Source organism: Beta vulgaris, chromosome 4 (assembly GCF_026745355.1).
Source record: "Beta vulgaris subsp. vulgaris cultivar EL10 chromosome 4, EL10.2, whole genome shotgun sequence".
In the NCBI taxonomy this organism is placed as follows: Eukaryota; Viridiplantae; Streptophyta; class Magnoliopsida; order Caryophyllales; family Amaranthaceae; genus Beta; species Beta vulgaris.
In genome coordinates this window covers 48,997,588-49,022,406 of record NC_079205.1, presented here as the reverse complement: position 1 = coordinate 49,022,406, position 24,819 = coordinate 48,997,588, and the positions used below count along the sequence as shown (strand labels likewise).

Below are 24,819 nucleotides of genomic sequence, written 5' to 3'. Positions count from 1 at the left end.
GCGCACTACATTGCTCCATCTCCAATATATATATCCAGAAATTTTATAGTTTCTACTACTAGAAGTCATAGTGTTGATAGCTAAGAAAGACTATGAACACTCAAGAAACAATCGTACATGATCTTGAAAATCCATTGTTATTATCAGCTCCTCAGAAAAATGCAAATAATGGTAGTTTGGTGAGGAAAAATGAGATAGTGATGGAAGCGATGAAACAAATAAAGTTAGCAGGGCCTCTAATGGCGGTTAATTTCTTGCTGTTTTCATTACAAGTTATCTCAGTTATGTTTGTTGGTCATCTAGGAGAGCTCCCTCTGGCTGCTGCTTCTGTTGCTACTTCTTTCGCCTCCGTCACCGGTCTTAGCTTGCTGGTATGTACTTCTGACTTCTCATGGTGTTGGTACTTCCTCTATATCAACTTTTATTATTCTAACTAGAAGAATATATTAACAGATCATTTATGGTCTGAATGTTGATGATATATTTCTACAATTAGAATGAGAAGGATATTTTTGTAAAAATATCTCTGATGTCTTTTAGTTATCAGTATATGCTGTTTTTTCCATTCTTACAGATTCTCTCATCTTTGTTCAAAAGCAAATAAACCATAGTATTAACAGATTACCTCATATTATAGGGTAAAGACCTTAGTGCCAGAGAATTATTTAAGGCACAGAAAAGCTTTTAAGTGCACAAGGAGATAGCCAGTTTTGAAGGGAGATGTAAGGTACTAACTTCGAAAGGTGATGGGTTACAGTCTTACAGAGTTCCCCTCCCTTCTGTCGTGAGACCACACAACAGATGCAAAGGAACTACTAGTAACAACAGCATCTTCAAGGATAGCTAAGTCTAAGAAGTAGGTTGTTCTAAAGCAAAGCCGAGAGGCAGACAATTAAGTAACAATCTGATTCAATAATAATAGTCGTATTTGGAAGTTGTCAGGCGATTTGAAGAGGTAAACAAACTGCCTTGCGTTCAACCACTTCCAGGCTCCGGCTGTCCACTAAGCGTTAATTCTTCTTGTTGCAACAAAAAGAAATTGTCATGTCTGATCTCTTGCCACAACTTCCAGCCATCAACGCTCACAGACATGTTGCAGGGCCTGCAAAGATCAGGAGCTACCTGCTGATGTTGTTTCAGCGATCCCATAAACATTCCTCCTGTATTCTCCATAAACAGCACGGTGCCCACTTACCAGCTCTGTCCACCACAACATTGTTTGGGACATTACAAAGATCTGTTGGTTGCGCCGGTGCTAGATACACCATGCGACACAACCCAGCATCAGCAGCCCTCTTTTTGAATTTTTAGCCTGCTCCCACTGCACCACTGCCCACACCTAGGCTCAGCATCACCACTGTTAGAGTTAAGGCTTGAAAAGCCTTGGCTTCTTTTGTTAGTTTTCTCACATTGCTTGTGGGAGGGAATGCTTCCTTGTTTATATATTTCCTCCCTCCTTCCTTTCATTCAGTTGGTACTTGAGATGCTTTTGTGGTTGGATGTCATGTTTGGTTTGGGCTTACTATCACACACGCGCTCAGTCGCGGGTCCAAAACTTTAACGGCTTGACCGTTACAGGATTGATGGCAATCCCTCATTATCCGCCTAATTAAAGTCTTCCGTTTTGGCTTGATTTTCTCCTACCACGGCACGGTCCACACATCCCACCGTCTACCAAACTCCACGCATGTTGGGGAATTGAAACAAGGCACGAAAATTACATAATAATTTCGGGCTCATTGCACAGGGGACAGAAATCCTCGTCAGTTATATGCCTAGGACCTAGCTTCTATAATACTTCAAATTGCTGCAACACCTCACCAGACGATCCGAATTTGAAAGGAAACAAATATAATAGTGGTTTGAATAGATAGGAAAAGCAATCAGAACAATTAACAACAATACCCAGATGTAAAACACGCAATAAATCAGACATCATTCTGACTAGTCTCTTCATCGGAAAGTTGTTATGCATGTTCCTTTTTTTCTTTTTCTTGTTATGGGAATGCATGTTCTTTTTTTATGTTGATGTAAACTGTAAGATGACTAAAATATCTCTAAACTAACACCTGCGATTGATAGAAAGGAATGGGAAATGCTCTGGACACATTTTGTGGTCTATCCTACGGAGCAAAGCAGTACCACATGCTAGGCATACACACGCAACGAGCAATGGTAGTTCTCATCTGCATCAGCATTCCCCTTGCCTTTATATGGAAAAATACAGGTCAAATTCTTGCATTTTTAGGACAAGATCCTGAAATCTCAGCTGAAGCAGGAATCTATGCTCATTACATGATTCCTAGCATATTTGCATATGGTCTCCTTCAATCTCACATTGGATTTCTTCAAGCTCAAAACAATGTTCTTCCTATGATGCTTACTACTGGATTTACAACTCTACTCCATATTCTTGTTTGTTGGTTGATGGTGTTTAAGTCTGGTTTAGGCTACAAAGGCGCGGCGTTATCGAATGCTATATCCTATTGGATTAATCTATTGCTGCTAGCTATTTATGTGAGGGTGTCTCCTACTTGTAAAGAGACATGGACTGGTTTCTCGAAGGAGGCTTTTCGTGGTATTCCTGAGTTTCTTAGACTTGCTGTACCTTCTGCACTTATGTTGTGGTAAGTGGTAACTCTTCTTTGTTAGCTCAATAACAGATGCTATATGCCTACATTCTTATTATATTCACTGAGTGATCTTAAATTATGACATGAAAAGCTTGGAAGTATGGACATTTGAGATGATGGTTCTGCTTGCTGGTTTTCTTCCCAATCCAAAGCTGGAAACCTCTGTTCTCTCTATCAGGTAAAATTAAACGACACAAATTCATAAACTCACACCATGTCTATGCAATTTCTAACGACTATTCCAATACCCGTTTAACATGAATGTGGTTTTAATTAATTCACAGTCTCAATACATGTTCGGCATTATTCATGCTACCACTCGGATTAAGTGGAGCAGTAAGGTACAATAATATTTAAGTTACCGTCTTCTTTTCAAGCACATATGAACATAACCCCCCTGTCTTGTATTATACTTCCTCTCTTTCATATATATATATATATATATATATATATATATATATATATGGTAAAAGTAAGAATTTCATTAAAGCTCAAAACTTAAGGCATGTCTACGAGGCCGTAGCCCAAATAGACACCCTTAGAAAATTACAACCTAATTTGTACACAAGTAACCTATAAATTATATACAGGCAAAATTTCTTATCTAGCAAGAATCAAACCACGATTTATCGATAGCAGAAATCAATTCCGGCATTATAGCTCTAACGTGAATCTTAACTTGCTCTTGAATGACTTTAACTGTAGCTTGAATAGAAGGTATCTTTTTGTTCCAATATCCTTCATTTCTAGCTCTCCACACATTATACAAACACGAATTAACAGCAGCATATAGGACATTTTTCTTGAACTTTGATGCCTTCCTCCTTGCAATCCATTTGCATAAAGTCTCATACTGCATGCTGGTACATGAGATAGACAACCATCACTTGGTAGCCTTTAGGCATTCCCTGCTAAAAGCACACTCAAAGAACAAGTGTGAGGTGGATTTGGAATCTGCAGCACAAATAATACACCTGTCATCATTGCTAACACCCAACAAAAGTAGCCTTGATTTTGTGTTTAATCTTCCTAAAGCATTAAGCCAACAAATGAAGCTATGCTTAGGAATATTAAACCTGCACCAAACCCAACGTTGCCACGGAACACTAACCATTTCACCTCTTAACCATTCATACCCAGACTTAACTGAGTAAAAGCCTCGTGGGTTGTGAATCCAAGAATTTCCTCTATATCCAGAAGCCACCTTTTCTCGCACTTTACAAATAGACCTCCAATGCCAGCTAGTAGAGGTAGGGGGAGCGTAACTCCACCAATATCACGGATGTAAACATGATTAACCCATTTTACCCACAAACAATCTGCTTTCTTAGCGATATTCCAAACATATTTGGCCATTGCAGCACAATTCCAGGCCATAAGATCATGAATACCCAAACCCCCTGCTTTCTTTGGCTTGCAGACCATATCCCAAGCAACTAGAGGAACCTTAGCCCCATTGACTTTCCCCTCCCAGATAAATTGTCTGCGTACAGCAATAATCTTCCCAAGCACACCTTTGGGAAGGATGAAGACAGTAGCCCAATAAGTATGCATTGCAAGGAGGACCGAGTTAACCAATTGCACCCTTCCAGCATAGGTAAGGTGCCTAGAACCCCAAGTCCTAATCTTCATGATGACTTTCTCAACAAGGATATCACAATCTTTAACACTAATTTTTTTTTGAAGACACGAGAACTCCGAGGTACCTAAACGGGAGTTTCCCCATTTTGAAAGAGAAATCATCCTAGCCTTAATGTCAGGGGCGATATTAGAAGTGTAAAGCTCAGATTTTGAAACATTGGCTTTGAGCCCAGAGGATGCAGAGAAGGATGCAAAGGCTCTCAATAAGAGTGTGAGAGAGGAGATATCACCCTTACAAAACAGTAACAGATCATCAGCAAAACAAAGGTGGTTAAGTTTTAAACTCCCACATCTTTGATGAAAGCTAAACTCAGGTTTATCGCCAACATACATTAGCAATCTAGAGAGGTATTCCATGCATATCACAAATAACAAGGGAGATAGTGGATCCCCTTGTCTAAGACCCCTTTTCCCCGGGAAGAAGCCATGAAAAGTACCATTAATAGAGAGGGAGAACATTGGAGAGGTAACTATCCCCATTATCCATTTGACCAACTTACTAGGAAGATTGAGAGCAATAAGCATTTCTTTTAAAAACTTCCATGATATAGAATCATAGGCCTTTTGCAAATCAATTTTTATTAGACATTTTGGTTGCCCTATTTTCCTAGTATAATGATTCACAATATCTTGGCAAATCAAAATATTGTAAACAATTTGCCTCCCGGAGACAAAAGCTCCTTGGTTAGGAGAAATAATATCAAGCAACACTAATTTGAGTCCAGTGCAGATTAACTTGGAGATGCACTTTAGCAGAACTGAGCAACAAGATATCGGTCTGAATTCAGTGACATAAGTAGGGTGAGCACATTTGGGGATCAAAGTTACAGAAGTAGCATTGATTTGTTTTAAGAGCTTACCAGTAAGAAAGTAATCATTGATTGCTTCACAAATCTCACCTCCAACAATCTCCCACGAGTCTTTGAAGAACTTGCTAGTAAAGCCATCAGGCCCTGGGGACTTCTCATCTTTAATTGAAAACATAGCATTCTTAATATCCTCAACAGAAAAGGAAGAGCATAAAGTGGGATGCATAGTGTCAGCAACTACTGGACCCTTTTGGACCACATGGATCCTAATGGGGATTCTAAAGTCATCACTGGAACCCAGCAGTTATTTGTAGTAGTCCACGAAAGCCTTTGCAACCTTCTCAGGAGAGTTAACCATTACACCATTGCCATCCACTATGGAATAAATACTATTTTGGCATCTTCTCATTTTTATGTTCTGGTGGAAGAATCTGGTATTCGAGTCTCCGTCTTTTAACCATTGTATCTTGCTTTTTTGCCTAAGGAAGCTAACATAAGCTTTATGAACAGTGGCATATTCCATTGCAGCCTTTTTTCCACATCTGCAAGCTCAGTGTCATTAGGAGTATTATGTAGCTTCTATTGACACTCATACAACCACATAAGAGCCTTATGGTCAGCAACATGGATTTCACTAAACCCCTCTCTATTAAGAGCTTTCAAGATAGGTTTCAGTTTTTTCAATTTTGTAACAACTTGGAACATAGGAGTTCCAAGGATCGGTGACACCCAACAATCTCTCACCTTTTCCAAGAATTTGGAATCTTGTCCCCACATATTGAAGTATTTGAAAGGCTTCTTCATCCTCGAAAGTGCAGGATGAGTGTCAAGAATAGGAGGGGAATGATCAAATAAACCCTCAGGAAGAAAATGGGCTAGGGACTCGGGAAACAAATCCAACCACGATTCGTTCACAAGCATCCTGTCAATCTTGCTAAAAACCCTGTGCTCCCCACTTTGTTTATTATTCCAAGTGAAAAAACAACCACTAGCTTTCACATCCATCAACCCACAATTATCCACACAATTTCTAAAACCCTCAATTTCATAATGTAACACAGGAGAGCCCATTCTTTCATTCAAGAAAAGAGGGTTGTTAAAGTCGCCACAAACTAACCAAGGAGAAGCTATGGACTGACCCAACATCATCAAAGAGTTCCATAGATCATACCTTTCATTCAGATCATTAGATGCATAAACGAAGGTGCAAGCAAACTGATGACCAGTACTGTGATGTAAGACTTTGCAATGAATAAATTGTGCAGAACTTCCCACAATTGACACATAAAACTTATGAGGATTCCAACATACAATAATCCTAGCAGATGAAGAACATTGTATATTAGAAGACACCCCCCATCCAGGACAAATAGCTTGATAGAATTTAGGAAAACCTCTACTTTTTATTTTAGTTTCCAGGAGACCTATAAGACCTATTTGATGAAGTGCGAAAAATTTTCTTACTTCACCTTGTTTGGTCTTACCATTGAGTCCCCTGACATTCCAGCTACCAATTTTATCCATGGTTCAAAGGGGGAGTCACCCCCCTTGCCATGTTCCCCACCATTTGATCTCCAGCTACATTCTCCACTTCTTTTAATTTTCTTCCACCATCAAAATTAATAAGAGTCTCAATCCTATTCGTTTCAGTCGTCTCCAGCTCCGAACCCAGGTCATCAGGCAAAGCCTCGAAAGAGTTAATAATTGGAACTTTGTCGACGAAATTCACAGGTTTCCCAGGTCGAGGTGTGTGAGCAACCTTCTTAGGAGCTTCAAACCCATCAGCATCAACAGTTTTCTTAGGCACCCATTGTCTTCTTACCCCTGCTTTGTTCCTGCAATTGTTTCCAGTATGTCCATATTTATGGCATACATCACACAAATCAGGTTTCCACTCATAGTGGACCAATTGTTCTACCATTTTATCAGATTCATTTAAGAACAAAACAGAGTCAGGTAATGTCTCATTAATAGAGATTTCAATCAACACACGAGCAAAATGCAGTTTTTCCTTCTCAATAGTGGCCCTATCAGCCTTAACAAACTTCCCGATCAAACTAGATATCTTTGTTAAGGCTCGCACACTCCAAAATTTCAAGTCTAAAGAAGGAAATTGAACCCAAACAGGTACGTGGGTAATGTTTTCCTTTGACATATCTAAATCAGGAGACCATTTTTTCATCACAACAGGTTTAGAGTCAAATATACAAACCCCATTAGACAAAACTTGATCTCTATTTGCCTCTGAACTGAATCTTACAATGAAAATACCTTTTGATAGGGATGCCAATTTTGTAATACCCCATTTCCCCCATACCCGGCGAGCATAACCATTAAAAACTTCGAAAAGAGGTGAAGCCCCCAAAACATAGCAGACAATGGCCGCTTTCCAGTACTCAAGCTCATCCGCATTGTCATCAAAATCAATTTTCACACTTCTATTAGGAGGAGGTGAAATTGGACGAAAATTATCCGACTTACCCGTCGCATTCCCATTAAGTTGTTGCAAAACATGTTCATCGTCAGCCGGTTCCTCCCTTATGACTAGCTCAGACGTCTTCGGGGATAGAAGGTTCTCGTCACCGGAATCTGAGAAGTTCAACACCTGAATCGAGTCGAACTCTACTACACGCTTCATCTTGCGATTTGACATTGCCGACGTTTCCGAACATTCTTTTGAGCTGGACGTTCTTCCCGATTCACAGGTCTTCTTCTTAGCTTTTTCATTCTTCGCTGCCTTCACCGGTGCCTTGCGTTTCCTTACAATGTGACGAGGTGAATCGTGGAAATGCAAAGTGGGTGGAGTTCGCAGAACAGAGATGGGTAGGAAGAAAACCAAGATCTAATTTCTAGAGAGAGATTAGAGTTTCTCTCACTAGACTCTCCCATATATATATATAGGGTTGGGTTCTAGTGAGAACCCTCTTATGATGAGAACCGTCAGAACCACTTAAAAAGAGCAAAAACTTTCTAAAATGAGCAAAAAAAGTAACAAATGAGCAGAAACATAAAATGAGTAGAAAACATTAAGTTATCAAAAACGTAAAATGTACAAAAATGTAAAAGAAGAAAAACGTAAAATGAGCACAAAAAGTTCAATGAGAAAAAAAAAAGTAAAATGAGCAAAACGTAAAATGAGCAAAAACGTTGATAAATGAGCACAAAATTGTTAAATGAGCAAAAACATAAAATAAGTGAAACAAAAAATTAGCAAAAATATTATGAAATGATCAAAATCTTCGTAAAGTGAGGAAAAATGAGTGGTTTCCACCATAAGGGTGGTTCTCATATGAACTTAAACCTCTATATATATATATATATATATATATATATATATATATATATATATATATATATATATATATATATGTTACTTGAAACGTTCTTCCGACATGCTTGGCTGTCTGCTACATAACTTTAATCATTAATATCTCTAATTTCTTACATGTAAAAATTATAAAAATTATTGGTATTTTGAAATTAGATGTCGAAGCGAATCTAACAAAGATATCACATAACTATATTTACTTATGTAAAATTCACAAAATACGGTCAAAGTATATAAATATGTAAAAGTTAAAACATTTCGAGTGTTTTCAAATAAAGGAAACATTTTATTGGTTGAGTTGTATAGTCTCCAATGTGATATTTAACTATTATTTACTCTAATTATGGTTAAAAAAAATTATTAAAAAATTTACATCTCTAAAATACGCATTCAATACGGTAAAGGCCTTGTTTGGCACAGGTTGTAGGTAGCGGTTGGACAAATCAAAACGCTACTTAAGAAAATTATGATTATTTGGTAAGGTAGTGAATATAGACTTGTAGTCGCGGGTATCAGTTGGAGTAGATTATGGATAGCAGTTGTAGAATGTTAATACAAATAATGTTTGAGATTTATAGGTAGCGATCTAGCAAATATACAATATATAATCTAGGTATAATTGTGAACCAATGTTTTTAATTTCAATTTCTTGTTTTGTTTTTTAATTTTGCTTTTTTATGGCGATTCATTATTTGTATTTTACAATAGCGATGATATGATTGAAATATTCTTTTAGGGGATTGAAATATTTATTTTAAAGAGAAGATATAACTGAGGTTTCACAATATTTTACACTCCAAATTCCATAAACATTTTAGTTAAAATAGGTCATATGAATTTTTTTGGGAGTTGAATATTATCTTAAATTTAAAAAATTTTAAGTAATTAAAAAGTCTTATACTCCTTTTTCTGTGTAAATTCTTTGAAAAATAAATATTGATTTTAACTATGGAACTAATTAATAAAATTATTTTTATTCATTTCATATTTAAATAAATGTTATTTATTGTCTTTTATTTCAACAACTATTTTTGCCAAACACTTTTGATTAAACAATTAATTTAAACGTTAATCGCTAACAGCTACCTCCCAATAGTTATACCTACCGCAACAGCTAACCGCTATTAGAGATCTAACTCTGCTAGTTTTACCTAACATGTCCAAAAATTGATGTATTTTGAGTCTTTGACTAAAAAGTCAACTTTCAAATCTAATAGGGCGGAAAGGATGTATAATTTTGTTTGACTCAAAACTTGTTCTAATTTAATTTTTAGCTTGAGTATTCTTTGTTTTCCTTGTTGATAGCACAAGAGTTTCCAATGAACTAGGGGCTGGACGACCACATTTAGCTCGATTAGCGGTATACGTATCGACAGTGATGGTAGGAATAGAAGGGATCTCAGCTGCATGTTTGTTAATTTTGGGGCGCAATTTATGGGGATATTGCTATAGCACAGAAGAAGAGGTAGTCAAATATGTTGGCCAAATGATGCTTCTTCTTGCAGTTTCACATACTATTGATGGCATTCAAGCTGTATTGTCAGGTAATCATTCTTAAACTAATTAATTATTATAAATCCCTCCAAATTTAAAGATAATTAAGCACATAGTAACCCCTCTAGATTATCGGGTCTAAAAAAAATTGTACTCATAAGGCGTTGGTTTAAGGTTTACATGAACATGGCCATGGAATTACATAAATCATAAATGTACACCGTTTTCTCAAATGTAATGGTTAGATTTTTTTTAAGTTCATATTGATGATTTATTTGAAACTTATTTATTGGAAAATTTTAAATTTAGCGTTTATAACTGACTTAGAACGAGGTCTCTCCTCTAAACAATTATGTTGCTCTATTCAAAATTCATACTTTCTCCACAAAAGACATTAATAAGATATGTTCTCTTCCTTGCTCATGAACTAGCCGACTACTACATAATCTATATGTCGTCTTCATCTACTAGTCTTTATGTTTCCAACTCGAAAGAAAATGACACCACGAGATGGAGAAGTGTAAAGTTATACTCCCTCCATGTCATTTTAATCTATACACTTACACTTTTTACACATGCTAATATAAAACTTTGAGGACATATATATTTTTAGTTTTGTATTTGTAAAAATTATAAAAATTACATATTAATAAAATACATGTTATGATGAATCTAACAAGATCTCACATGACTCTATTTTCATCCGTGTATAAATCACAAATGATGGTCAAAGTGAAATTTGTAAATAGTGTAAAATATCAAAGTGTGTAGATTAAAATGAAACGGAGGGAGTAATTATGTAGGAGTTTGATATTGGCTAAAGGTTGTCTTTATTATTGTTTAGGGACGGCTAGAGGATGTGGTTTGCAAAAAATTGGAGCTTTTATCAATCTGGGAGCTTATTACCTAGTAGGCATTCCTTGTGCCTTGTTGTTAGCATTTGTATATCACTTTGGAGGCAAGGTAAGTGTGATATATTATAACATTTTGTATTATTCAATTGCAAATCTCTCTAAACTGGGAGCCTCTCTCTCTAGGAAACTAGAGCCATCTTAAAAAATCTTTTCAAACCTTCTTCTACCGTATTCCTACTATTCCTCTGTCTTCCTATCTAAATCCTAAATTTTTCTCCTCTTCTTAACATCTTCCTCACTCTTCTCTTCTATAATCACAAAGAACTATAGGGAACTCTGTCCCTGTCGCCAAGCACCTTCAAAATGACTGGAAATTTTATAGATTTTGATAGATGCCCTCCATTCGGTATAAAAAAAATGGGGCCAATCATTCCATCCCAAGTAGGAGACATGCATCCAGCAGATGTAATATATCCAATGTCTGTGATAGGGCAATTCAAGGATTATCGTGATTTCACTGCAACCCAAATCCAAAATTGGGTCAATTCATGCTGGTTTACCAACGAAGATATTAGGGTGGAAAAGGTGGGTAAGACCTTCTTCTTCTATTGCACCAATGAAAATGATAGGAAAAACCTGCTAGCAAAAAGGTATGCATGCTACCAAGGAGGGCTAATCTGTTTCAAATGCTAGTTCCCAAGTGCAGCTATTAGAAGTTTCAATTTTGCCTCGTTCCCTTTGTGGGTTAGGGTTGAAGGGATTCCCTTAACTTCAAATAGGGCGCATGTAGTAGGAAGAGCCTTAGAAAAACTAGGCCGAATTATCCGGTTTGATGAAACGTCTCTACGTGAAGGTCCAAAGGAGTTCATTCGGGCTAAAGTTTACGTAGAAATTAATAAACCCCTTATCCCTGGCTACTTTTATGAATATGCAAGTAATTACTTCAAGTGGATCTATTTTATATATGAAGGGTATTTTGTCTTCTGCAAGAAGTGCGGGATCATTGGGCATAAGGCGTCGAGGTGTAGACTATCACTAGAAGAAGCTCACCTGTAATTTGGGGCTAGAATGGCGGAAGTTTACCCCTCCAGACAAAACCTACTTGTAGGTCACCCGCCATCCCCATGTTACTCAAACAAGATTACAGGTCTAAGGAGGATTGAAGTGCTAAGAACTTCTAGGATCGACCTAATTGTTGATCCTTCAGACAAAATCCCATTTGCGGCTAATTTTGTAAGCTCAGCGTCAGAAACGGAGTCATCAAGCTCTGATGATAGTTCGGGTCCATGCAATGAGCATGTTCCAGGAAACGGGCAGGTCACCCTCACCAATGATGATATAGCAGATACCAAAAGAGACCTCTTTGGGTAAGGAGAAATGTCAATCCTCCTCAAGCTCTGCAGATTACGAAGATCAATAGGGGCAAGGGAAGTGTCAGTAAGTCAAGAAACTCAGCCGGTGGATCGGAAGAAGAAACCAAAGAAACCACTCTGACGTCATAGAGAAAACTGGGGCAAAGCATAAGTCAAAAGTTAGCCCAAGCTTGGTCAAACGATAAAAAAGATCCAAGCATGCAGAAAATTGGGTGGAAAAAGGAATTAAAGCCTTTAAGAGCTTCCAAGGTCAGATTTATTTTACCCTAATTAATAATTGTTGTGGTATAAGATTACTAGAGTCTCCACTCTACAGTCTAGGCCTAAGTAATTATCTCAGCTGGTCACCCTCGCTCCTGGCATTTATTTCTCCAAGCTCTGAGTGGAGAAGAGTAGATGGATGTCAGCTTCTTCTGCCTAGTCATCTCAAGTACCCTAAACATTTACTAGTTAGGTTGGATAACCAAGTAGAAGGAGTTAAGTCTGCATTAATGGAAGGACCCTCTTATTCCTTTGAACTCCCCCTGCCACTGACGGTTGATTATACCCCCAGGCATTTCTATCCTCTCTTACGTAGAGAATACTTTGAGTTGAATAACTATAGTATAGTGCCTATTTATAACCTCAACAACCAGACTTTTTCTCCCAAAGATCAAAAACCCCCTTTTTGTAGGGATATTTATACCAAAGTGTACTTCAACTCTTTGACCCATCCCTTTCTCTTATCCTCTTTCCTATCTTCAAACTACTTTCCTTCCACTGTCAATTTTCTTCCTATCCCAAAAATGGAAGTCCAACTTGATGAGCTGGACGTGCAATGGATAAGTAGATGGGCTTTGATATTGACCATTCTAGATTTTACTTTCCCTCCAACCCTCTGAATGACCCTTTCCTCCCTCCATCAGAAGAAGGGTTCAATCATTTGCCAAGAGTCTGCCTTCTAGACTTTTTTAGAAGCGCTCCTAGGCCAAGCCCACAAAACTCATCTTCAGCCTAGAGTGAGGACTCTTCCGACTCTTTCACTTTCCCAAGCCCATTTATGGAATCTCCTGAAACTTCAAACCCCCAATCCTGGAGTTGGAGATTGGGCCCTCCTCAAAACGACATGGCCAAAAAGGCCCAGTTTCTCCGCACTCATTTTATAAGATGGGCCAAGGAAAGGAATCTTTGTTTTCTGGAGCCCTAAGCCCAACTCTCCCTTTCTCCCTTGGTTCTGGATGCTTTTCGCATGGGTTTAAAACTGGAAGTTCGAGCACTCATAATAATCCTATCCTTGGGCCAAAAAATGAAATGGGCCGAAAGCATGAGAAAACTTAGGGGGGTTCAGAAGAGTCTTTTTACTCAGCGGATTCTGATCTTAGTTCAGGGGGATCTCCAAGCATGGATATTGATGGGCCTTCAGGCCCTTTGAGGGGGGGGGGACTGTTGCATTCTATAAAGGCTAGGAGGCATAAGGTATGAACCATAAAACAAAAGAAATCACTCGAACAAATTTAGAAAGAACGAGCTTTAAGGAACAAGAAAAGAGGAAAAAAGAAGCTGAGGTGGGTTGGAAGCTTTTGAGCAAAACTCAAAATTTCGGACGAAAAGAGATCCCAAGAAGAAGTCCAAGTGGGAGGTCATCTGGAGACTATTGAAGAAGTCATGGATGAAGAGGGTCCAATGAAGAAAAGATGTAAATTTCAGAAGCTTTATCAAGGAAAGACGAAATTTAAGTATGGATTAAGTGAGGAGGACAGTTTGAAGTCAAGCTCAGATGAGGCGGTGGTTCAGAAGGGTGTGGTGGCTGGCCCAATTTAGCCCCCTACAGGATTATGAAAGCAGGTGCTTGGAACTATCGGGGTTTAAACTCTACTAACAACCCGACTTTTCCGTTCTTAAACTGGTTTGTTAGTAGTTATGCTTTAGACTTTTTATTTTTAGCATAAACCAAAAGCTCGGTGAAGGAGCTAGAACCTTGTATTGCTAGGCTAGGGTTTAGTGGGTGGGGGGCTGTGATTCAATTGGTCTCGCTGGAGGCCTAATTTTGTGCTGGGGTAGCTCTATTACAGTCAAAATCTTGTTTGTCTCCCAAAACTATGTATGTTGTGAAATAATGGATGAAAAGAATGTAGCTTTTTATTTGGTGTGTGTCTATGGTGCACCCATGCTCGAAAACAGACAAGAAGTTTGGAACACCCTAAAGGCTTTTATTTGGTCTCACCCAGGAAAACACTTGCTATTGGGTGACTTTAATCAGGTTGAACTTGATCACCAAAAATTGGGTGGGAATAAAGACTTTAAGGGAGGAATTGAATTTACTTCATGGAAATTAGACTGCTCAATCTTTGATCTCCCCTACCATGGGGTTCAGTTTACATGGACAAATAATAGGATAGGAAGCCAAGCTATTTTTGAACAACTAGATAGAGCCTATTGCAATGATTCCTAGAAATTAGCCTTCCCCAATTCCTTTGTAGTTAACTTTCCAATCTTCATCTCGGACCATGGACCAATTCTATTGGATTGCTATCCATCTAAGGAAAAGAGAAAAAGACCCTATAAGTTAGAAGCTTGGTGCCTTGACTTTGAGGAAGTTGAATACCTTTTTACTACTTCTTGGGCTTCTCCTTGTCTGGGGTCAGCCTTGTTCAAAGTCCAACATAAACTTGCAATCTCTAATAATAAGTGCAAAACTTGGTGCCTCAATTTCAAAGCAAAAAATAAAATACAATGGGACCAAATTAACCATGACCTGGTTGAGGCCCAAGATAATTTGGGAAGTGACCCTACCTCCCTTCTTTGGGCCGAAAAAGAGAAAGAATTTCGGGCTTCTACTGATATCAAATTAGAATACTGAAAACAGAGAGTAAGGACAAAATGGGATGGGCTTGGGGATCAGCCCACGAGTTTTTTATACAAGTGTTCAAAGGCAAGACAAGGAAAAAATGAAATCCGGGTCATAAAAAATAGGGATGGGGATTAGATTACGGAGTCAAGGGCAGTAAAGGAGGAATTTGTTCTGTTTTTCAAGGACCTTTTTAAAGGAAGTGAAAACATGGAATGTACTGAAGAGGATCTTAGGAATTGGGTTGGGCCTATGAACCGTCTGAATGATACCCAAGTAAACTCGATTCTACAACCTTTCTCACAAAATGAAGTTAAAGAGGCCATGTTTAGTATGAAACCTAAAAAGTCTCTAGGCCCTTATGGTATTCCCCCAGTTGCTCTTCAAAGTTATGGCATATAGTAGGAGATGAGATTGGGTAAGCCACAAGAAATTTCCTGGAAGGGGGTTATATGCTAAAAGAAACAAACAAAACCTTCATTGCCCTTATACCCAAGGTGGACAGACCTGAGGAAGTGAGCCAATTTAGGCCAATTAGTTTGTGCAACACAACTTACAAACTCATTTCTAAATGCATGGTCAGAAGGTTGCAACCCTTGATGAACCACCTCATAGGTGAAAACCAGAATGCTTTCGTTCCAAGACGATCGATAAATGACAATTGCATTATTGCTCATGAAATGCTAAACACTATTAGAAAAAGGAAGAAAGGTGGTCTTTATTCTATGATCCTAAATCTTGATTTGAACAAAGCCTATGATTGAATAAAGTGGAGCTTTGTTAAAGAAGTGCTCAACGTTGTGGGGTTGCCTAATCTTTGGATTCATCTTATTATGGAATGCATCACCTCAGTCTCTTACTCGGTGCTTGTCAATGGAGAACCAGTCGGGCTAATTAAACCAAGAGCAGGGCTAAGGCAAGGGGATCCATTGTCACCATACATCTTCATTCTTGCATGGAAGTACTTTCAAGGAAACTAATACATCAACAAAATCAGGGCCTATAACAGGGTCTGAAGATCAGTAGAAGAGCTCCAGTAGTCTCGCACCTTTTCTTCGGGGATGATGCCCTTTTTTCACAAAAAGAACGATGGAAAATGTGGGAAACCTAAGGAAAACGTTGGACAAATTTTGTGAAATGTCAGGGGAAATGATCAACATTCAGAAATCATACACGGTCTTAGTAGGAACACTCCAAGGAAGTTTGTGAGACTGTTGAATAAAGAATTTAAAGTTGCAAACAAGGAGAAGCTAGGGAGATATCTTGGGTGCCCAATGGATGTTACAGGTCATTCTCTGAACATTTTGAAAGACATACCGGAGAAAATATCAAGAACAATCTCTTCCTGGCAATTTACACATTTGAATCAAGCAGGGAAGCTGATACTTATAATAGTATCCTTACTGCTTTTGCCTCTCACATTATGGCCATGTATTTGATTCCCAAAAAGATCCTTTCCTTAGCAACATCATCAACGTGTTTGAAATTTTGGTTGGGCTCAAATTTGAATAAGAAACCTATTTACTGGAAAAAGAGAAGTCTTCTTGAGGAACATAAACACAAGGGAGGTTTGGGGCTGAGAAATATGGTGGCAATCAATTCTGCGAATCTTTTCAAACAAGCATGGAGAATCTAAACTAATCAAAGTCTTCTTGTAAGTAAAGTCTTCAGAGCCAAATATGCAGACACATGGTTTGAAAAAAGAAGCAGAGGGAAGGTTCCCCAAGTTAGCTCTTGGGGAGGCAGGAGTATTATGAAAAGCGTGAGGCAAATGTCAAGTGGACTAGGGAAAACAATAGGAAATGGAAAGTCGACAGCCATCCTCAATACATTATGGGCGGGAGGGAGGTACATGCATTTTAAACAAGATTCTCCATGTCAAGAAGGGACAAGGCTAGTAATGGTTAGTGACTTAATTCTAGATAACCACACGTGGGATACAGATTTACTTCGAGAGTGGTTTGGGGAGGAGGATGTTAAAACCATTAAAACAGTTCACCTTGCTTCAAGTGATAAGGAAGATGAGTTCAGTTGGGAAAAATCGAGTCATGGAGATTACCTTACCAAATCAGGATACTGGTTAATCAGGGGAGAAGAAAATGAGAAAGTTGAGATATCAAAATTCTGGAAGCAAAAATTCTGGCCAAAATAGAAGATCTTCTATTGGAAGCTAGCTAATGGTGCTCTTGCCACCGGAGTAAACCTTAGAAATAGAAAAATCTAAGCGAGATCCCTTGTCCTTTCTGTGGGAAGGAGGAGGAGTTGGATACTCACTTATTCAAGGAATGTGAAGTTACCAAGAGAATTTGGAAAAGCTAAAGTCTGGAGATAAATTCGGAAAACCCAGTGAATATCGACATATCCCAATGGACAAGAAATTGGCTTTGGTTTCTTATGCAGGAAGAGCGAAATATAGAAGGGCAAGTAAAAGAATTCTTAGGAATATTATGGAGTATTTGGCTACTAAGAAACAAAAGTACCTTTAACACGAGTTATTGCTTCAGGCCTTTAGATACTTTTGGGATTGTTAGGCACTGGCAAAGAAGATGGCAAGCATGCTCAAACAACTTGCTTATGAACGAAAGGCAACAGAAAGCCACAATGGGAGATATGCAAGGGAAGACTTCTTGGTAGAAAAACTGGTCTCCTGGTGTTCATCATAGTACATTGATTGTGGATGGTACTTGGAAGGAAAACAAGAGCTTGCTTCATGACCCGGGCGATGCTGCGTATGGCTGGGTACTTAGGGAAGGAAGTATAGAAACAGCATCGGGAGGGAAAGGAATTGAGGCAAGTTCATCAGTGCAAGCGGAGGCCTATGCTCTCCTCTTTGGCATTAAGGAATGTAGCTCGAGAAACATAAAGAAGCTGGAAGTTTGGTCGAATGCTAAAATAGTGGTGGAAGGTTTACGGGGTGATGCAAAGACAATATCCTCAATAAGAAACATATTATTTGAAATACGGCTATTATTATGTGATTTTGAGTCAGTTTGTATAACCAAAGTAGCAAGAGTAAAAGTTCAAAAAGCCCACTTCCTGGCGAACCAAGCTAGAAAGAGGGAAGTTAGTATGTAACTGCTTATCTTTGTTATTGCCAAAAAAAAAAGTCTAATATATTATCGTTCTTGCTTGTATGTTGCATCATATATACCTCTAACCAAACGTTAAATCTTTATACTTCACCGGATCTGATCCGTTATTTTTTAGTCACTACTTTTCGCTTTTATGGAAGTTTGATATCAATTACATTATCATTTTTTCATTACTATTCCCTATTACATGTCTATTTTTTCACATGGTTTTAGAGACCACTTATCTCTCCATATGTCTATTCTCTTTCCATTCCAATATGTGTGTCCAAATTATATATAGTGATTAATAGATAACGAAGCATATAAAATTGTGGGATCAAAACTTCGCTAGAATTAGGCCTTGTTTGGTTGACAAAACAAATCATGGAAAGTGCAAATTCCTAGGAAGTAGAAGTATATGATGTTGTTTGGTTGGCAAAACCATGGGAATTTGCACTTCCTAGGAAGTTCTACTTCCTCCAAAATGGAAGAAGTTACTTAATTAGGTCCCCCTAGGTAAGTAGAACTTCCCATAGGAATTTCAAATACATGAAAAAAATAACTTCCTATGAAGTATGACTTCCTATATACAACCAAACAAGGCCTTTTTTTTTTTTTTTTTTTGACCGGAAAATAAAGAGATATTATTAAGTAAAACTTTTGTCTACCATTACAGCACTACTAACTTCCATAGGAAACTCCTCAAACCAGACTTTAAGATCCATGTTGGTTTTACATAATTGAGCTAGAATATGAGCTACTCTATTTCCGTTTCTCCTCACATGAGCAAAACTAACTTGATTACATTGCGCCGCTAAGGCGAGGATGTCAGCAGCGATGCGCCCAAAGGGAGTGTCCTCTTTCCTTCGTCCTTGGAGATGAATAGCAAGCTTCTGACAATCCGTCTCAACAACCAGATTCCTCAAGCCTGCTTCCACAGCCAATCTCATTCCATGTCTCATACTTAGCGCTTCAGCAAGCTCTGGGATATCTACAACCATCATCCCACAACATGTAGCCAGCACAACCTCCCCCAGTGAGTCACGCACCACACTCCCCATTCCAATACCGACCCCCTTTATTAGTGCCGCATCACAGTTCAGCTTCATTATCCCCTCCTCTGGAGCTTTCCACCGTACTTCCCCTACCCCATCCTCTATACTTCTCCTTGATGCCCTCCCATCACACTCCGTGATGAACTCATTTGATCCACGCACAGCACGGTCCACTACATTCATGAAGTCCATCCTCTTTTGATCAAACACCCATCCATTTCTACTAAGCCATATATTCCATATCAACATCCAGAAAAGCGCCCACCACTCTGGCTCTTTTGTACTATCCATCAAGCTATGCACCCATTCCTTAAAACTCATACTTCCCACTTTGTCTATTTCGATTCTCAGAGGTGAAAAGTACCATATCTTCTCTCCTACATTTCATCAACAGATGTTCTATGTTTTCTTCCTCTCACCACATTAGGACACTCACAACTATTGCACATACCTCGAGTTTGAAGATTGCGCTTTGTCGGAATCCATTCTTGACACTTTCCAGCCAAAAAGCTTAGCTTTCGGAGGTATTTTCAATGACCACAGTTGCTGCCACACTCTCCTGCTACTGTTATGGGATGACGACGGTGCGTTCTTGCGAGCCGAGAGAAGTTCATTAAAATAGGCACTCCGCACCGTGAATTGACCGTTCTTAGAGTATATCCACATCCATGCATCTGCATTTCTGTACATTGATACCGGAATACTTTGGATTGCTCGGCTTTCCCAGGGGTGAAATATGGTATTAATCAACGTAGCATTCCATCCATCTTCTGTCATAAGCTCACTCACCAGTTGCGGTCTCTCATTTGCACCATCATCATCTTGTCTTTCAACCCTACACTGCCGCAGCTTTGGCACCCAAGGGTCATGCCATATTTTTGTATCCTTCCCATCCCCTATCACTCTACACATCCCTTTTTCAATCACACGTCGGGCCTCAAAAATTGAACGGCACGTAAAACTCATACTAGGACTCACCTTTGCCTCAAAGAACGTACTTTTCGGGAAATATTTATTTTTTAGCACCCTTGTCATCAAAGAATTCGGTTGAGTGAGGATACGCCATGCTTGCTTTGCTAGAAGCGCCCGATTAAAAAACTCAAAATTTCTAATACCCAGACCGCCTTCCTTCTTAGGGAGAAACAATTTTTCCCAAGCAACCCACGCCGTTTTCCTCTCCTCCGCTTGTTGACCCCAAAAGAAACTACGACACATTTTTTCAATTCCCTCTATGATGCTTTTTGGAATTTTGAAGCACTGCATTGCATAGGTTGGTATAGCCTGCGCCACAGCTTTGATTAGAACCTCTCTGCCAGCTTGTGAAAGACATTGTCCTTTCCATCCTTTTAACTTTTTCCAGACACGATCCTGAATTACTTGGAAAACACGTTTTTTTGAGCTCCCTATATACATAGGTAGACCCAAATATTTCTCATGTCCCTCCACTGCCTTAAAGTTCAACTTCATCTGAAGGATATTAATCTTCTCCGGCTCCAGGTTTCGGCTATAGGACATTTCCGACTTTTCCATATTCAGTTTCTGCCCAGACGCAGCTTCATAGATAGATAGGACCTCCATCACGTTGTCTACTTCATCCTCCGAGGCTCGGATAAATAATAGACTATCATCTGCAAAAAAGAGGTGAGATATAGGACTAACTCTCCGCCCAATTTTAATTCCATGAATAAGCTTTTTTTCTTCAGCATCTCGTAGTAAAACAGATAGACCTTCAGCACATAGCACAAACAAGAATGGTGACAAAGGGTCACCTTGGCGCAGCCCCCGGGATGGATTAAATGTACGTGAAGGTTGTCCGTTAACAAGGACTGAAAAAGTAGCAGATCTCACACATTTCATCACCAAAGTCGTATAATTTCCAGGGAACCCCAGTTTTAGCATCATATGTTCAAGGAAACTCCATTCAACTCGATCGTACGCCTTACTCATATCAAGTTTAAGCCCCAAGTACCCTCTTTTTCCGGTTTTCTTTTTCCGCAAAAAATGGAAGCACTCATATGCTACAAGTACATTATCAGTGATCAATCTGCCAGGCACAAAACCACTTTGATTCTCATGAATAACCATCGGAAGCACTACTTTCATTCTGTTTGCCAACACTTTAGACACAAGTTTATACATCACATTGCAGAGGCTAATGGGACGAAAATCTGCAGGTGTCTCACAGTGTTTCTTTTTTGGGATTAAGACAATATGTGTTTGATTGACCCCTCCAATATTATCAACATTATTCAGCATATTTAACACTTTATTGATAACATCCTCACCTATGTGATCCCAAAACGTCTGATAGAACATGGCATTCATGCCGTCGGGCCCTGGCGCCTTATTTGGGTGCATTTGAGACAAGGCTTCACTCACTTCTTCACGTCGAAATGGAGCTCCTATTTGCGCTGCCATCTCCGAAGAAATCATGGGACTAACAAGGTCTAAAACCGGCGCCATTTCATTGCTGCCATTAGTGTGAAACAGATGCTCGAAATAATTAGCAAAACACTCCGTAATTTCATCCTCATCCTCAAACCAAGTGCCAGCTTCATTACAAATTCGACGCACATTATTTCTTTGTTCCCGTTGATTTGCTTTTCGATGAAAGAAAGTGGTATTTTTATCACCCCCTTCTACCCAATTTTGTCGACTCCGTTGGTGCCAGTACGTTTCCTCCCTTTTCTCCAACTCGTCTATGCGACTATCAATGCATCGCATTTGGTGCATAACGTGCTCCGTAGGCTCTTGTTCCATGAGTTCCTTCATTTGGGATTGACATAAACGAATTTCTTTGGCCGTATTTCCAAATGTCTTCTTACTCCAGGTTGTCAACTTATTTGCAGTACGGGCAATGTTGACTCCTGCATCGTCACCCATCCTCCATGCATCCTTTACCACTTCCACACTCTCAGCTTCCCTCAACCACATCGCCTCAAACCGAAAGCGTCGAATTTTGTTTCGATGCCCCCTACCTCTTGAGCACCTCGGACGCTAACTATAATGGGTAAGTGATCGGATTTTCTTTTAGTCAGATGAGACACAAATGAGCCCGGGAACTTCGCATGCCACATCGCGTTCATGAGAAAACGATCAAGACGCTCTTGTACATTTGCCTCCCCTCCTCTATTATTGGACCATGTAAATTCATAACCCACAAAGCCCATATCCCTAAAATTGCACACCTCAACTGCTCGTCTGAATATTTCTGCTTCTCGGACATTGAAACCACTACCACCCTTTTTCTCACTTACAGATAACATAAGATTGAAATCCCCGCCACACAACCAAGGGACCTCCGTAGCGCGCGCTAAAGCCTCCATTAAAGCACCTGTTCTCTCTTTGTTCTCCTCCTCCGGGAAACCATAAACCCCAGTAAATCTCCATTCACCTGAAACCCCATCATCAACCATAACGTCTATGTGATTTTGTGAAAAAGACGTTACCTGAATTTGTACCTCATGACGCCATAATATAGCCAACCCTCCTTTTCTCTGCCTGCCCTCACCAACGCAGTCTACTGCTATTAGATGCTCCCATCTTAACTTCGTTTTTATGTGTTCCATTTCATGTGATTTTTGTTTTGTCTCCGATAAGAAGACAATTTGGGGATCTTCAGAGGATAAAAGCCTCCTCAAAGCATTTATTGCAGTAGGGCTCCCCAACCCTCTGCAATTCCATGATATGATGTGTTTCATTGGTCACCAAGAGCCCAATGTGTGGGGCCCGCCACTTCCTCATCAGCAATTGGAACCTTAGTCACCTCTATATCTTTCGTGCTTAGTCCAACTCTCTTCAAGTACCTCAGTTCTTCAATTTCTACTTCAGTTATCCCAGTAAGATTTTCATCTCTCTCATTTCTTTTGTGGCCTATGGAGAGAATAATGCCTCCACCTGCCACTTCCTTTTTTCTTGCTTCTCTCTTCCATTTTTTTGTCCCCTTGCCATGCACAGCTTTCACGTTTTCCAGGGAGAGCAGTGACTTAGAAGCTTTGTCATCAACCATAGCTTCTTTGGGGACCTCTCGGCCCAGAACTACATTAGCCTTCGCACCTTCATCGCTCACCTCAACTACATTAGCCTTCACACCTTCGTTGCTCACCTCGACAACATTATCCTCCTCCATCTCCTCCATACTTGTTTGTTCCATCCTTTCCTTCGTCTCCTTTTCCTTCAGCGCCCATCGATCCAATTGTTCTGCTACCCCTGCCACTGAGTCATGCATAATCTCATCTTTCTTCTTTTTCGGTTTCGTGACAAAGAGGGCCTTCGCACACGATTTGTCTCCCCTCCTATTCATCGTATTTTCTTCCACATAACCCACTTTCCATGGGGATGCTTTAAGCCATCCTCCGAACTTCACTACTCCTTCATCATCCGAATCCTCGTCATCACAATCCTTAGTTCCATGCCCTACCCTCCCACAGAAGAAACAATACAGTGGGGGTCGTTCATATTTTACATTAAAAGTTTCCTCCACTCCCGATTTCATCCTCACCTTCACCGTAGGGACTAGAGGTTTGCGAACATCATGCATTACTCTCAACCTAATAGATTTGTCGATCCCCATTGCACCAGATTGATCCATCTTTACGAAAGTCCCTATCTTATTGCCAATCGCAGTGACATTCGCAAGATTTAATCGCCCCTTAAACGGTAAATCATAAACCCTAGCCCAAATCGGGAACTCCCATAATTGTATATCCGAGGGTTTAACATTACCTTTAATGTCATTCATCAATATCACATGTCTATCAAAGTGCCAAGGCTGCCCCTCGATCACTCTTTGTTTATCCTTCCAGTGATGAAATTGGGCTACAAACAAGTTCTTCCCAATGTTTTTGATGTCCAACCCAAACTTCGCCTGCCATATATTTGTCATAGTACTGATAAAAGCCGCCTGATTTATGTGCCGGTTTGTCCATATACGAATGACCAAACCAAGTTCCGTTCTTGCATCTTCTTCCTCCGATTCATCCTCCTGCCAATCCACCGGGTCCGAGTTATCATCATTAATTTGTCTCCTTTCTTCCTCCTCCCTTTTTTTGTTCTCCCTCTCATTGGTAACTGCTAATTTCTTACTCCCTACAGCAGTGATATTATCATGTTCGGTGGCCATGATTAATCGAAAAAACGAAACAGAAATTTAGGGATTAGCCCCCAAACGAGGAACCCTAGTACCGAGACTAGCAGACCCTCCCAAGGAAAACCTAGAGGGAACCCTTGGAAATGTCATAACAAGGCCTTAATTAGACACTTTTTACCAATTAGTAAAAAAGAATGTTTCATCTTCTTGTTTCTTACTATTATTTTTATTCAAAAATATGCGTCTAGATATCTAACGCAAAATTGATTTTCAATAATAGTCTTGCCCTGAAATTAGTTCTAATGATGTTACGCAGGGATTATGGACAGGAATTATATTGGCTTTACTCGTCCAAGCATTTCTTCTCCTATTCATAACATTACGTACAAACTGGGACAAAGAGGTAAGTGCTACCATAGCCAAAATAGTGATAATGTTTTGTTATAATGTATGTTTGTGAATTGAGTTTAATTGTGCCTAATAATAATTACTAATGTTTGCTTCTACAGGCGAAAAAGGCCAAAGACAGGTTAAACAATCTAATGGTCCATTAAGGGTATTGGGTCAAGCATTTTTTTCGCTTTTGTAATGATGCACCTGCATGTTTGCTTTTGAAGAAGTGCAATAGAGGCTATGTTCAGTTCA

At 39.3% G+C, this 24,819-nt stretch overlaps 2 protein-coding genes across 5 annotated transcripts; one reads left to right on the top strand and one right to left on the bottom strand.

Moving 5' to 3' along the window:
* Positions 1 to 24,819, top strand: LOC104890985 (protein DETOXIFICATION 16). 4 transcript variants are annotated; one of them, XM_019249025.3, is made up of 8 exons: positions 12 to 371; positions 2,083 to 2,627; positions 2,725 to 2,811; positions 2,918 to 2,974; positions 9,717 to 9,955; positions 10,750 to 10,868; positions 24,491 to 24,577; positions 24,684 to 24,819. In XM_019249025.3, exons 1-8 carry the CDS (start codon positions 93 to 95, stop codon positions 24,726 to 24,728), a joined length of 1,458 nt encoding a protein of 485 aa, XP_019104570.1. In that variant the 5' UTR covers positions 12 to 92; the 3' UTR covers positions 24,729 to 24,819. The 4 variants fall into 4 exon arrangements, with proteins under 4 accessions (XP_048499197.1, XP_019104571.1, XP_019104570.1 ...); XM_019249027.3 differs by having other exon boundaries at positions 232 to 371; positions 2,087 to 2,627; XM_048643240.2 differs by lacking the exon at positions 10,750 to 10,868 and having other exon boundaries at positions 1 to 371.
* LOC125497012 (uncharacterized) lies at positions 3,017 to 7,736 on the bottom strand. The gene is made up of 2 exons (XM_048643242.2): positions 5,135 to 7,736; positions 3,017 to 4,505 (listed from the first exon to the last, which is right to left on the bottom strand). The coding sequence occupies exon 1, from the start codon at positions 7,734 to 7,736 to the stop codon at positions 6,600 to 6,602; it is 1,137 nt and encodes a 378-aa protein (XP_048499199.1). The 3' UTR covers positions 3,017 to 4,505; positions 5,135 to 6,599.

Excerpts from the sequence above, each read along its gene's own strand:
- LOC104890985 (XM_019249025.3), top strand. The coding sequence starts at position 93 with ATGAACACTCAAGAAACAATCGTACATGATCTTGAAAATCCATTGTTA. Across the intron at positions 2,975-9,716 it reads GGATTAAGTGGAGCAGTAAG|CACAAGAGTTTCCAATGAAC; the intron begins GTACAATAATAT and ends CCTTGTTGATAG. Across the intron at positions 10,869-24,490 it reads TATATCACTTTGGAGGCAAG|GGATTATGGACAGGAATTAT; the intron begins GTAAGTGTGATA and ends GATGTTACGCAG.
- LOC125497012 (XM_048643242.2), bottom strand. The coding sequence starts at position 7,736 with ATGTCAAATCGCAAGATGAAGCGTGTAGTAGAGTTCGACTCGATTCAG.